General features: G+C 44.3%; 1 protein-coding gene across 1 annotated transcript in view; it reads left to right on the forward strand.

Moving 5' to 3' along the window:
* Positions 1 to 10,381: 10,381 nt before the first annotated feature.
* The window catches only part of EXOC4 (exocyst complex component 4), a 431,485-nt gene continuing 426,756 nt past the window's right edge, over positions 10,382 to 15,110 (forward strand). The window contains exon 1 of the mRNA XM_009290434.1: positions 10,382 to 10,513. Coding sequence (XP_009288709.1) covers positions 10,382 to 10,513 — 132 coding nt within the window. The remainder of the gene's footprint in view (positions 10,514 to 15,110) is intronic.

The raw sequence follows: 15,110 nt of genomic DNA on the forward strand, positions 1-15,110 counted from the left end.
GAGCGAGCGGCTGCGTGGTGCTCAGTTGCCGACTGAGGTTAAACCACAACAATATCAGACATGGCAGAAAAACTTCTGACGCCGTCATGCAAGGGAGGAATTAGATCCCATGTGTGAGAGGATGGGTGATGGCAGTATTTTCAGTTGCATCCTCGGGAATCAGACAAAGGAGCGCTGTCCAGTGCATTTATTTTTTATGCTCTTAGGTGCTGGCACCAACAGCCCTCATAGCAGTCCTGGGAGACTGGTGTGACGCACAGCCCTCAGCTCTTGGCAATTTGTGTTAGGCAGTAAAACTTTGTGGATGCCACAGTCCACTCAGCATAAGGGTTCATCAAAGCTGGATGGCATGATTGTCATTAAGGCAATCATCAGCTCTTCTGTAAAACGTTTGTAGCGACAGCATAATACAGGATTATAAGAAATCATGAGTTTGAATATGTGGGCCTGGGGCATCACACCATCTTTTCACCACCTCCCCCTACTTACACCCATCAGCTGTAGATAATTCAGCCAAGACTGATGCTGCTTCTTGTTACAGCAATACCTAGTTGTGTCAGCGCCATTGGGCAAAGCACTGTACAAACTCAGAACACGTTTGCTATTTGCCTTGAAGAGTTTATGGTCTCCATCAGTGACTCAAGGGACAAGTTGGGGCTTTTTGAAGGTACTATTAAGGGCAATGCTACTCTTGTTATCGCACCCCATCCCTGACACCTTGAGTCTGACTCTTGCTATAGCTGGTGGGGTCTATAAGGAAGTAGTAACTGAGCTCAGCACATTCTGCATGGCTTTTATCTCATGAAAATGAGAGTTTCCACTCAATATTTCTAGCTGCCAACAGTGGGTTTTGGTTTTGAAATCAGGCTGAAAGACCTAAAGGAGTAGTTATGTTTTATATTACTTTCAGTGCAGACAACAGTTATGGACAAAGGCCCGCTCATACTAAACCTTAAGCACTGTGTAAATACACAACAAATGTGCCAAAATGGTCATAACTAAGAAACTGTTGAACCTCTGAAGCATTTATTGTTTGGGTAGGTACTCTGAAAATTCAAGATTTCAGTTTGAGGTTTATATCATGTTTAAAAACGTCCTGCCTTTGGACCTTCACCTTCCAAGGAACTTATCCAAGCCATCATATTTTACTAGATAATGTGATTTTAGAGAGGGTAAAATGTTGCAGAGAGAGAGCACGAGAGACAGGAGCAAACATTCATTTCACTTGGCTGTACAGTCTTGTCACCGTGATGAACCTTAAGCGTGTCCATCTGTCTGTTTGACCAGACCTCGTCAGTGGAATATGAGTTCTGCCCCACAAAAAGTTACAGACTGCCTTGTGGTGAGAGGAACCAGACTGCTTTCTTTGCTCTTTCAACAATGACATGGAGGAACAACTCATCAATCCAAGCTAGTTACGGACTGGTGCAGGCAGTACCGGTTCATAGCAAGAGAGAAGTCCAGTCCCAAAGAAGTAAGTAGATAATTCAGACAAAAGTAAGTAAGGGTGGAGAAACAAATGCGTGGGGCAATGTAGGTTCTTGCTTCAGAGCCCGTAAGGCAGCAGTACCCAAGTAAGGAAGAGGACCCGGGAGTCCTGCCCTTGAGGGGATGTGGGATGGATCCTGAAGACGTCCCAGGAAGCGGGGGATGACTGGACCAGCACCTCAGCTGAACTCAGGGTATTCTGCATAAAGGGGGAGCTTTTGCCAAATTTCATCAGGTTTAAGTGAAGATAAATTTGCTGTTTCATCAGAGTTTTTCTTTCCATTGCAGGGTCTTGTGATTTAAGCAAGCAAATGCACAGCAAGGTGAAATGCCCTTTGAGCCTGCTGGGAAAATTTGCATCAACTTTTGACCACAAAGCCCAAGAGCTGCCATTTGACTTGAATGTGCCTTTGGGAAATTTAATCAGATCCTTTTTGTCATGGCTTCCAATGAAGAAAGAAAAATCGGGTGACTGACAGAAATCTTCCAGGTTTGAACAGGGAAGCCAGGAGCTGGGAGAAGGCAAAGCATATAAATGTGGGTGTTTTCTGTTTCCTGCATTATTGCTGCATTAGATGTGTCAATCCAACACAGTAGCTCAGAATGCAGAGAGACAGTGTATTCAGATTTAGCAAAGCCCATTACATTTACAAAGGCTCAGGAGAGATGTCCCAGCAAGACAGTGATGTAATAACTACAAGAAAATGTATTTTCAAAAAGATAGGCCCTTAGCTAAACTGTATGCACCAGGGGATCTCTCTGCAGAAAACTTCAGTTATTACTTTCTTAAAATCCTTATTACATTTCCAGCTCTATAAAAACTGAGTAATTACTGTCTTCAATTACCTCTTGGCGCCAACTCGATTAATATCCTTTACGCCGATTGCTTTTTGAACTGTTGGAGAGAAAAGATGATCTGGGTCAACTCTATAAATATTTTTTTTCAATGTCTTGTTAGCTGAAAAGTAGGGACTTGTGTTTTCAGGAAAGGGTCATCCCTTGATTGCTCTGAGGATGTGTAACGGATGGACTGGAGGGAGCCGGACTTTCAATATTGGGGTCCAAACTTGAGGTGATCCCAGTGGATCAGCCATTCGAAGTGGTTGGTTCTCTCTCTTTCCCTTCAAATGTCCTTGCTCTAAACCCCCGGGATCTAGGCTAGAAAGATGGCACTAAGTGGGAGGATCAATGGTTGTCTACACCGGCTTTAATAATTAAAGCTATTGAGCCATTATGTCTTGGATCAACAAACAGGGCTAACAGGTCAGTCGTCCTGGCCTTGTAAATTGATTATTTTTCTACGGACAATATTCGGGTCAGGGGGCTTGACTGACCCGCTCTCCCAGGTCTTGGTATAAACAACCGCTGGCTGGGACCATCTGGCCACGATTTGGCTCAAGCCATTCATTATTCTCAGAGGGAAAATACTTTCCTCCTCTAGCAGAAGTGAGCGGTGTGTCGGTACTGAGCTGTCGTCTCCCTTGAGCAGGACCCTGCATCGTGGAACGGGACAGCATGTAGGATTTGCTGCTGGTAGTGTTGTCCACTACCGCAGGATCTGATACTTCATTATGATCTTGAATTCTGTCTTCTGGCCCAAGTAATTTTGGGACTTGTGTGCTGTGAATAGCTGGACAAATGCTCTAGGAAACTTTAGCAGCTGCTCATCTCCTGCTTCAGTATCCAATGCTGACACTGATTTGGTGAGGCAAACACAGGAATTTCTTGAACTGCCAGGGAATGATCTGGAAGGGGATGGAAGGAAGGTGGGAGAGGACCGTGGCCACTTGGCCAGCATTGGGGATGCTACTGAGTGACTCAAGCTATCCTATGAAATCTCACTCTGCAACTTGGCCTCCTGCCCCGCGGAGCCCCTTTCCAGGCCCTGTTGGCATTTGGCCAGTCGCTGGGAGGAAGGCTGAGCCAAGCTCCTAAAACAGCAAAGGATTAGGTAGCCTGGAGGTCTGCTGGCTCCTTCCCTCAACACAGCAGGGAGTGATCCATGGACCACTTCCAGAATCCAGGTTGAATCTTTCCCTCACATCGCAATCTTTCTTCTTCCTTGTAAAATCAGACAAGCAATTATCTTACCTTCCTGATCCAGGCTTTTTTTGGGGCCCTTCTCTTCTCCAAAGGTTTCCACACTGCTGGCTGCTTGCTGCAGCTCCAGGGCCCCACATTGGCCAGTCCATCCTCCATAGTGCAGCCACACACAGATGCCTCCAGCTAAGGACCCCACTGTTTTCTGCCAGCTGATTTCTGAGTCACCTGGGTCAAGATCGTCAAAGAAACCAAGCTGCCAGGCTCTTGTTTTAATCTATAGAGCCAATCACCGCTAGCACGAATTGGAGGGATACTGCGTGCTAAACACTCCAGCATTTCTGCTGTGTCTCAGGCAGGGTTTGCAACAGGCACTGAACGTCACATTGTGGATGCTGCCCTGCTCTCTGTCCCCCCAGATAGCTATTTAAAGCTCTCACAGCATATCTACATCATCTACAGCCACACTCTGATGGCAGCATAAATGTTTCCATTATAATACAAGCCTTGGAGACATATTCCAAAAACCTGTCTCCTCCTCCCACCTGTTTCCACGTGGCAGGAGAAGGTTAGCCTAAAAAGAGTTTTGCAATCCCTGAGGATTAATGTTGTTTTGTAAAGCCAAATCCAGATATGAGTTGGCAAAGATCTTCTTGGTGTAAAGGATTTTCAAGCAGAGACAATGTGAAATTTGCTCCTTGCAGCACGGTAAAACAATCCCCAGCAGAATATTATTCTGTGCTTGGGTTTCATCGTATTATAATTCCACCTGTCTTATTTTGATAGTTGGGTCTTGGTGTTTAACTCAAAGCTCTCCTGTGCACTGGCAATGTTCTCATTCCTTCATCAGGCCCCCAGTGCCACTTTCCTCATCAAGGCTTTCTGCGTCCCTCGTTCTCGGCCTGAATTTTCTCTCTTTTCCTTTGATACCTGCATGAGTTTGGAGCACTGGAATTTTATATGCCAGATCTTGATTTTTTTGTTAATTTGTTTTGCTCGTTTTGACACAGGACCCTAGTGAAAGGATATGCTACTGACTTTCTGCTCTCCCAATTAACACAGGCAGGGTGAGATCTTCACTACCAGGGATGTCAACCTGGCATATTTCACTGCAGAGAAAAAAATTGTATATTTTTTTAAAAAATAGAAAATGTAAATATTAGGAAGCTATTGTAAAGGAAAAGCTCACGTGCATAACAAGGCATGCTCATGTGCTTTCCCTGTTGACCCTTAATAATGTGGATGGCATTAGTCCCTTCCTGAACCCCGACATCTCAGTTGCTGCTGTGTGTGCAGCCCAGGTAGACACTTCTGAATTAGCTCGCAGTGAGTTATCTCAGCTGCTGACAGCAGCCCAGCGCAAAGTAGCTCAGTGTAAGCTACCGCCCTGAGCATCAAATCAGCTTCTTGGGTGAGTTTTGCAATTCAAAGAACTTCAGGCTGGGACTGAAGAAAACATCTTTTCTTCTCCTGAGCCCTTACAGACTTCAGCGTGGGGTTGGATGTTCCCCAGGAGATAAGGGGTTTGAAGCACCACTTGAGGCAGGGCAGGGAGGAGTGTTCTAACCCCTGTGCTACCACAGGAGGCCACTTCTTCTTTTGACAGGGGTTTAGACAGTCAGCAGACAACACTTATGATCATCTAGGTGTGCACTGGATGGGTAAAGGATAACATCAGATTTTTTTAAGTGAGAGACAGAAAATTGCTTCATTCTGGGTGAGAACAAGGGCAGTGAGGAGCTCTGCTGGGGTAAAGATGCTTCTGAGTTGCAAAATGAAAACTTTATGTATCAAGAGATAGTTACTGGTGAAAATGTAGGCACTTACAGAACCTGCAGGCGTTTTGAAGAAGAGAATTTTGCTGCATCCCCAAGGTCCATCCATGTGCCTGAACTCACACAGGGAGACCGTACAGAGGAGAGAGCTGGACCCATAGTGTTCTAACCCCTGTGCTACCACAGGAGGCCACTTCTTCTTTTGACAGGGGTTTAGACAGTCAGCAGACAACACTTATGATCATCTAGGTGTGCACTGGATGGGTAAAGGATAACATCAGATTTTTTTAAGGTGAGAGACAAAAATTGCTTCATTCTGGGTGAGAACAAGGGCAGTGAGGAGCTCTGCTGGGGTAAAGATGCTTCTGAGTTGCAAAATGAAAACTTTATGTATCAAGAGATAGTTACTGGTGAAAATGTAGGCACTTACAGAACCTGCAGGCGTTTTGAAGAAGAGAATTTTGCTGCATCCCCAAGGTCCATCCATGTGCCTGAACTCACACAGGGAGACCGTACAGAGGAGAGAGCTGGACCCATAATATCAGAGGTTTCAGGTGTGTGCCAGTCTCCCTGCCCCATTTACCGTGCTGCTAGCCTGGTGATCCTCGGTGGCTCCAGACTGTTTTCTGTGTTCACTGCTCTTTCTCAGCTCAGGGAGAGCTGAGCATCTGGGAGCAGCGTGGAAACACGGGGAAAGTGTGAAGCCAAACAAAGGAAAAAACCTCTGGATTTTGTTTTCATTCTGCAGCATGTTGATTTATCTTTCAAGCTGTGGTGGGTATAAAATGCTCATAGATATTCTAGCCCCTTCTTACCTCCATGGCAGCAGGGGAGTGTTATCTTTGTAAGGACTGAAGGCAGAAATAGACTGAGGAATATATCTACCCCCATGGCTTTTCCTGCCATCGCATCCCGGCAACTTCTGGATACACTGGACTAAAACCACTTCAGACAAATGGTTTCTTACTGAAAAGGCAGCAGCAGTTTTCCAAAGGTTCCAAAATTTACTGAGCTTGTAATGACTGCAGCCAGTCGCCGAGATTGTGATTGAGCGATCAAGATGTTCATAACCCAAGGCTACACACTTATTGCTTTTTCCCTTGGAAAAAAGAAAGTGAGTATGCATTATATCTTCTCTGGTTCCTTTTTACCTCGGTGAGAAAAGCACGCAACAAAGGCTGTTCACTGTTCTGCGCTTTTTGACTCTTCTTATCGTCTGCCCGAATCCATCGTCTATGGCTGGCTTGTATAATCCCCTGTGAGCCCATATGCATGGTTGTGGTGGGGCCAGTTCTGCTCCCTGGAATGGTGTCCCACAGTGACCCATGGGGCCATCTTGCTACTAATAAGGAGAATTCCAGAAGAACACAAATCTAGCATGAATATTTGTTCTCATCACATGTCCAGGTTCTGGACATGTGGATAAAGCTCAGAGAGATTCATAGCCAGATTTGTTAAGTCACATGCATTGGTTATGAGATGTAAAGAGTTTGCCTCCTGCATCCTATTCCTCCAAAGCCAGGTCTGTATTTCACACAGTTGTAGCACAAGCCCCCGTTTTTCTGTGAGTAACTAGGACAGCCAAAAAGGTTGTTGCATGCTGGGGAAGCGGTATACATAATATGAAGGCCCTGTAATGGGTTAACCATTCATTTAGCCTGCAATGTTCTTCACATCACACTGCCTCAGATGAAGTTGTATGAAGGAGTCGCAGACACAGGGACAGAAGAAGGTTGAGAGGTCATCTGGAGATCTTCTGGCATAGTAAGATCAAATGGCTGAAGGCTTGGGCAAGACAAATGAAAACAGGACACATGGGACACAGTTTTAGTAAGAAGGACAAACTTCTGTCGGAACAGGTTATGATGGGACTGGGTGAGTAGCCCATCAGCAGGTCTTTCTGAGTGGTAGGTTTCTGCAGGACTCACTGCATGAAGTCCCCTGGTCTAAGTTATGCAAGAAGTTCGACAAAGTCATCACGGTGTTCATCTCTCACCTTAGGAGCAATGAAACCAATGTAAATTCCACAACTTACATTTCAACCTTCACTTAGGTGTATTTTATTATCCTGCTTAATTACGCTACATAAATCTCCACTATGCTGAGGTTAAAATGTGGCCTCTGCCCTTATGAGTTTATAATTTTAACAGATGAGACACATGAGTTTAAGAAGGAAAAGGATATAACACAGAAACCAGCAGTGCGATGATTTGTACATTTGTGTCATTATAATTTTAAAAATATCAATGGTGTTTAGTGGAAGGGATTAGGAAAATGTAAAGATGAAAGAAGAGAGGACATAATGGAAAGGCAGGAGATGAACTGGGGAAGAATGGGGAATGGAAGGTAGTAGTGAAGGGGTAATGAAAGACAGCAAAAGAAGCAGCTGAATGGTCTTCAGCACCTGAATGGTGGTCGTCTGCAGCACTTGTTACAGATATCTATTAGTTTGTGACAGATATCTATTAGTTGTGCTGACCTAATTTTTCACCAGATCCCTGGAGCTGGATGCTCCTTGAAATATTTTTCTTCTCCAAACTCACAAAGATCATAGGAAAAACATGATATTGCATGGATGGTAGGGCCTGCCTTTCCTAAAGGGGAATTGTTAAAAGCCAACACCAGTCACACCAATGCCATCTTTAAAGTAGAGATGATAAGACCTTTTAGTTAATTTTATTGCATTACATTTCATTTTATAGATGTACAGGAGGTTGAACTTCATTTTCTTGCTGAGCATTTAATATTACCTTATCAGACTTTAAATGGGAATTGCAAAACCTCTGCTGCATCGTTTAGAAATTACTTACTTACACCACCATCTCTAGGAACTTTTTGGGTACAGTGACAGCTTAAATTCCTGCAACACCAGAAAGCAAATCTCCAAGAGACCCATCCTCTTTGTGTTTCAAAGGCCACCTGGACCACACTTTCGTAAGGTTATTGCGATGGACTGGCTCTACGCCACTGACATTTCTTAATCCACTGTCAGGCCTTTCGCTGACTGCAAGATTATTGACGAAACATTACAAGATGCAGTGATCTTCCATCCTAACGTGTCTGTCTCAAACCCTGCACTAGTGGTGATGGAGTTGTGGGGTTCATCTGCAAGTATCTGTCTTGCTGATTTTGTCCTTCTTGCTGACAATAACAGAAAAAATTAAAGGCATCTATCTTCAGCCTTATTCAGGGCCCACATAACACTGCTGTACAATAAAGTTGATTTAAGTCTGATCCTGTAGATTTGGTGCTTCAGTTAGCTCTTTATCACAGTGCTTTCAAAGCTGCAGTGCCTGTAGCTCTCTGAGCATCCTCACTCTTTGACTACCCACAAACACTTCATGACACCAAATATTTGGGAGTTACCATCACTGCCATCTTGCAGATTGGTTACCATTGAACAGTTTCCAATCTGAACTTTGAGGCTGCTTGATGGGCATGTCCAGAGATTTTAGATTTGTCCAGCCTGAGAGTCAAGCCAGTGACCACTTCTTCAGGGCTCATCTTGCCCACCACGCTGGAATAATTCCAAGGTGATGGGCGGTAACGTTTCTGGGCGAGGGCAGGGTCAGCCCTTCTCCATCACTTAAGCTGTGGTCCTGAGTCTGGGCACATCACACTGTCCCAGGCCAGGGCAGGGGGAGGGATAGCAACAGCGGTCAGGCTGGTAACACCAAAGGAGTTGGCTGGCACCGTCAAAGGCAACATGGAGCAAACATTGCCAAAAAACGTAGCAGCAACACCTGACAGATATAGCACCGTTGGTATCATGCATGTTTGAAGCATGCTGCTGCTCTGGTATTGTGGTATTACATTGCAGAAAGCCTGCAGGGTTTTTCATTAAAGGAGCTCCCCAAAAGAAACTCTTTTTCTGACTGATGTTTTGTCTTAGTGAAAATGCAGGACAAGAAGGTGCTGGTCAAACAGTAGGGAGGCTCAGGTTCCTAACACGCAGGAAGGCATTGTGGAAAGCCCTTTCAGAGGCACCACAGACACTCTGTAACGTCCTTCAACGTGGCTGTCCTTCAAATGCGTTGAACTGTAGGCTGAGTACGGATCATTCCAGTTTCTCCTCCTTCTTGGCAGCAAAACTTTGAGACTGTAAGATAAGTGGGGTTTGTTGTTGAGTGCTTGATTTTAGTATCACTGGGTCACGGTTTCTCCTGTAAAATGGAGGTTATGATGTTTGCCAGTGATATATTTACTTTGTCAAAAGTGCTATAGAAGTACAACAACTGTCATGTTATCCTTCTCTTATATCACTTCATAGTAAATTAAATTTGAGGCCAAAAGGACTGTTCAGCTGCTGAAGCTTATGCCCTATTTTGTGCAAGGGAAGCCTTGAAATTGGGTGCCTGATGTCTCATTTTGGAAGGATTGATACCACTGCTGCTTTTCTTGAAAATACGAGAGTGCATTGCTGGTACTGGGAGTTTTACTTACTTCAGTTCAAGTTCTTGTTGTTTCTCTTGCCTGAAGCTGCTAGTTACACAAAACAGAAAATATCCAAAGCTGTATTCAGTAGGGTGAAACATTTCTGCAAGCAGTGGAATTCATGAAGTCTTATCTCCAATGGGTTTGTATGTCATGCTTGGCTGTCTACAGTTTAATAAGGTGGACCTCTAATCTAAGGGTTTTTCCTGGGGTTGAGGCATTCATTACCTCTCCCTCCCATGTGAATTTGCTGGAATAGACCAGCCAAGTGGTTCCACCTCCCCCTCGGTGCCGGCAGGAATCTGGGACTTTCTTTTCTATCCAGCCACCTCTTTACCCCAAACTGTAGGAACTTACTGGCTCAGATATCAGCCGAGGCAAGTGTTGATGCCCAACACATCCACAAGTCATTACACGGAGACTGATGGTCAGCTAGACACGGGGAACTTAATGGAGCTGGGTTAAAATGAGAAGCTCGTGGATAGGATCTAGAACTCCTTACAGAAGGGCTGGGGAAAAAAACCATAATTAAGCACAAGAGAGTCAGGATGTGAGTGTTGGTTTTTATGTCTCTTACATGCCTCAGGTTTTCCGTGGTTCCAAATGAAGATAAGGCTTAAAGATTTTAATTTCAACCAGCCAACATGCAGCCTGCAGCCATTCGCTTGAACAAGATGAGGAGAGACAGGCTGAGAATTTGGAAGATATCTGAGGACAACTGGATGCCGGACATCAGTGGGAGGTTTGTCTTAGACATAAGATGGAAGGCACCATTGGTAAGTCACATTTAGGCTTCCTAAGCCCAAGGTTTGGTGCATCTACAATACCCAATAATGATGAAAATCCTGATATTCCTCCTATATGTATTGTCACCGCCAGAAAATTCTCCATTCGAACAAAGCCCTCATGCAAAAGTATAGACATGCTTTGCTGAGAAGGCTATGGAATGTGTTCAAGCTCCTGGAAGGTGAAGTCAGGCTCTGGGGCTCAAGCTGCATGCAACTCAGTAACTGTGTTAAGGCGTAACTAGATTAGAAAGCTGCTCCACCACCTTGCAATTTACTGTTTCCCAGGGAATGAGATCAATTAACAAAACAAGCCACGATAAAAGATTATTTCATGGGATCAGTTACGGGGTTTCTATCCCTTTTTCTGACATGCATCATTCTGGCCAGGTCTGAATCAGGTCACCAACTGCGTGAACAAACTGTCTGGTTCAGTCTTGCCCCTCTGTATTGTTACGGATTGCACAATTGTAAAAACAGCATTCCTTTAGTAAAGATAAGTAAAATAAAGGGGAAAAAATAAACCCCAATAATCTGGTTTTTTTAACGGTTTACAGAAGGAGAACAGCTCATCTTCTTTCATAGGGTTTTACCCACCTTTGAAGAGAAACACCTCACACTTCTGCTCTGATTTCCTTCAGGGATTGCATTACCAAAGGTTCTGTGGCTTTGACATTGGAAAAGCAGCAGTACTTTTCCACTTAGCTTAATCTTAGTTACTATTTTTTCTGCAGCAGCAGTACACAGTGCAACTTGGGAAATGTCGGGAGGCAAAAAACAATAAGAAGGCATTTGAATCATATCTCTGCCTTGATTCCCAGCATTAAGCCAGGCAACTTCTTCTCCTGCCCCATGAGTTGCTTACTTCTTATTCACAAGCTGAGAGAAAGAATTGGTGGCAGCTACGTGCTGGGAAGAGATACTGATTGTTGTCATGCAGGAAATCCAAAAAAAACAACCTAAAACACCTTTAGCTCAGACTTATGTAATGGTAAATAGGAATAACAAGGTCATCCAGAGGAGTGACTAACCATAGGGCCAAATCCTGATGTTTCAGCACACTTTTGTTCAGTTCTTATTCAGGCAGATTGGTGAAGCCTGATAAAGCTTCGTAAGAAAAACAGAATCAAGTATATTGCAAGAAGCAGGGGCCTGGGACCTGGTTCTTTGACCATGGACCAATTTCAGTGTAATGCAGCTGATGCCAGGGTGACAAGCTCTGTAAGAAGAGGTAATATATTTTATTAAACTGACTGATATATGCCAACTGAATTATGCTCACTTTATACAAGCAAAACTGCTCCTGCAGTCTTAGATGGAAACTCTGGCCTTCACTCTGCTCCCATTTACACTGATGCAAGTCAAAGGTAATTTCATTATAACTAATACAAACGCATTACAGACAAGGCAATTACACCTGTAAGATATTGGTGTGAGCTGAACCCTTTTCTCTGACATTTCTACTAATGTTTGAAATGAAATAATGAGGTAAAATGTGGTATTTTTAAAAATGTTAAACCTGTGGATGAGAGACCCGTGTGTACAACAGCACTGAGCATTGGTAAAGCTGTTAGATTTAGGAATTCACAAGTAACACTTAGAAAATACCAGTGGATTAATTGCGGAAAGGGATTGCAGGTAGAACTTTGTCAGAAATGGGGAAAGCAATCCCCTAGTATCACACAAGTCGTGTAGGAAAAGGAGCTCTTTTGCCAGTGGAGTTTGTAAAGGCTTCCCAAAGGGAGTAAGCCATATTTGCAAAAGAACTGCTCTGCCTGTGCCTGTTTAAGCTTCTTCTTGGCATAGCTCTCTGCCACTGCGGTGGTCCCTCGGGCAACTGGCCCAGTGGACAAGAAACAGCAGTGTACGTGTTCACCTCCACACCGAGCCCTTTTATTTTCTTTCCTTTCCTTATGAAGGGAGGATGGGGAGGAGGAGTGAAACCATCCCAGTCCCTTCTGCTTTGGGGTGACCCTTTACTGATCCCCTCTAATATTTACAGACAAGTTGTGACAATGATTAATGCATCATCAAGAAAATTTTTTCATCAGTTTAGACTTTTTTGGTTTGAGTAGCCAAGGAACCGGACATTTTACTAGATATACCTCATAGTTCTAAAACGCTATGTGAAAGAAATGTGAAAAGGAAAAGTACATTTCTGTCCCCTCATTTCCAATCCATCAGTTTTCAGGTTGAGATCCTTTCTTGCAAGTTATGTAAGGAGAAGATGCTGTTCTCGTAACCTTTCATCCTCATTGTATCATATATTATTAATGAAGAAAGACCTCAGTGTTCATGTGCTGCATCAGCCCGCACTACGCTGATGTTTTTTCTTTTGTTTAAAGAAAACATAAATTCACACCTATAGCTCTGCTTGGGTTGGGAGCGAAGGGAAAGAGCTTGTAAACGAAACAAGGCAGTGGTTTAGCAATTAGAGCCCAGGATTGAAAGTCAGCAAGGTTACAGTTCTGGGGGAGATTTGCTGTTGTTTGTCCTAATGAAGTTCCTCCTAAATGAGGTGATTATTGTAGCTGTCAGGAATGAAAAGGTAGGACACATTGATTTCATCCCCACTGCAATCTCCAGGACGTGCCGGTACAGAGCAGTCAATATGAATTGCCAATTAACAAAAAAACAATATTGGCAAGTCGGCAGTTTGAGAAAAAAAACTCCCTCCAGCCAGTGCATAAAACTCCTGCCATTCAAATCACCATCCTCGAGCAAAGGCATTAGCAAACCTGCCCAGAAAATCAACGAAGATGAGCTTTTTTGGCATAGCTGAATAGCAAACTGTAGTGCTGAGAGCCTGTCTGCACAGGGGAAATGGAGCAGAACAGCTATACAGGAACACTCTTCAAGTGCACACCCTATGTGGAGATAAAAATCACTTTACTTTGGAGTAATTATTCTGTTCTGAAAACACATTGGTTATTCAGGAATAAAGTATCTTTTATTTCAGAATTAAAGTGCCCGTGCTCTTATTTTGCCATTCTGCTAATGATAATAGATACAGCCGTTGATAATAAATAGAGATTCTCCCACAATAGCTACTGTGGAAATCTTCCCCATATAAATAAGCCCTTGGAATACCACGCTTCTAATTACCTTATATTTCAAGTACAGTTTGTATAAATGGATACTGTTGACTTACCTACAGATTTCAGCAATTTTCATGCAATTAAAATTGTTAACGTGCAGCTTTAGGCTGAAGAAACAGCTCCAGAATAGCAGCCAGGAGCAGAGTCTTTGACATGACAGAGTGAACCTGGTTTAGAAAACACCCAGCAGCTATTAGTACCTGACAGTTACTGCACTTGCTAAGGAATTCCTGCCTCTGCAATAACAAACCTGGGTCTTGCGTGGTGATTTTAACACAAGCTCTCAAAGGACTTGACCGGAGAGGTATCGTTATCCCTCATCTGCAAATGGGGAAAGCGAGGCTGTGGTTGTAAGATGATTTGTTCTACGTTGCCCAGCAAGCTGGTGAAAAACAGCCTTTTGTTTTCTAACCCTGAACACAGTGACATACACCTTTTCTTTTCTAAAGAAGATGATCCTGTGGCAAGAGATGGGAGCACATCGATGGTAAAGCAAGACAGACTACAAGCAAGTAAGTTGGCCTTCGGTAAGTGTCGTGTGTCAAAGACCTGCCACACCCCAGACATTTTGTGCACTCACTCCGATTTGTCACCCCCCCGTGTGCAAAAACCACAATTCAAATGCAAAACTCCGACTAGGTCAGGCTTACTTTCAGAGCCGACTTCAAAGATCACCTGGGCTGTTTCAGCTCAACTCACCTCACCACGTTCCTGGGGAAAACACGGAGAAAACTATTTTTAAAAACGCAGTAACTTAAAGACATTAAATGATGTGATGCTTCAGCAACCCCTTGTAGACGTACTTGCAACCAGAATCCGCTCAAGGCTGCAGCGCGCAGTTAATATTTAGCATTAGCTAGTTCGTAGGACATGTTACTGTAAGTGGCTAGCGCTTTTTGTTCATTTTAAACCCTATAAATGTTTAAACCCTTACCAGAATCTGCTCAAGGCTGCAGCGCGCAGCTAATATTTAGCATTAGCTAACATGTTCATAGGACATGTTACTGTAAGTGGCTAGCGCATTTTGTTCATTTTAAACCCTATAAATGTTTAAACCCTTTGCCGTTCAGTTGGCGAAGGCCCGGGAGCACGTCAGGCGCCCTGAGGCGGCGCGGCCAGGCTCTGCGTGGGTGGCTTCGGTCCCTCACGCTCCCACCCCATTCTGCAGCTTCCAGAGAGAATGACGATGTTTGGGCATAGCCCTCTTGGCAGATGTATCTTGTCTGGTCGGTAATTTCTTGATCCGTTAATCAATTTTAACCGCCTTTCCAAGGCGGGATTGTATAGCCGACGGCGCGTTTCTGTCAACTCTAGGCTGAGACTGCAGCAGGCCGGGGCCGCCGCCATAAAAACTACAACTCCCAGAGGGCCCCGCGGCGCCGCCGCACGCTGCACAGCGGCTTGATGCCGCACGCCCCGCCTCTTTCGCCTTCTATTGGGTCACAGGCCCGCAGCCGCCCGCTTCCTCTCTTCTGATTGGCTGCGTCGCC

The sequence above is a fragment of the Aptenodytes forsteri genome, unplaced genomic scaffold (assembly GCF_000699145.1).
Source record: "Aptenodytes forsteri isolate BGI_AS27 unplaced genomic scaffold, ASM69914v1 Scaffold173, whole genome shotgun sequence".
Taxonomy (NCBI): Eukaryota; Metazoa; Chordata; class Aves; order Sphenisciformes; family Spheniscidae; genus Aptenodytes; species Aptenodytes forsteri.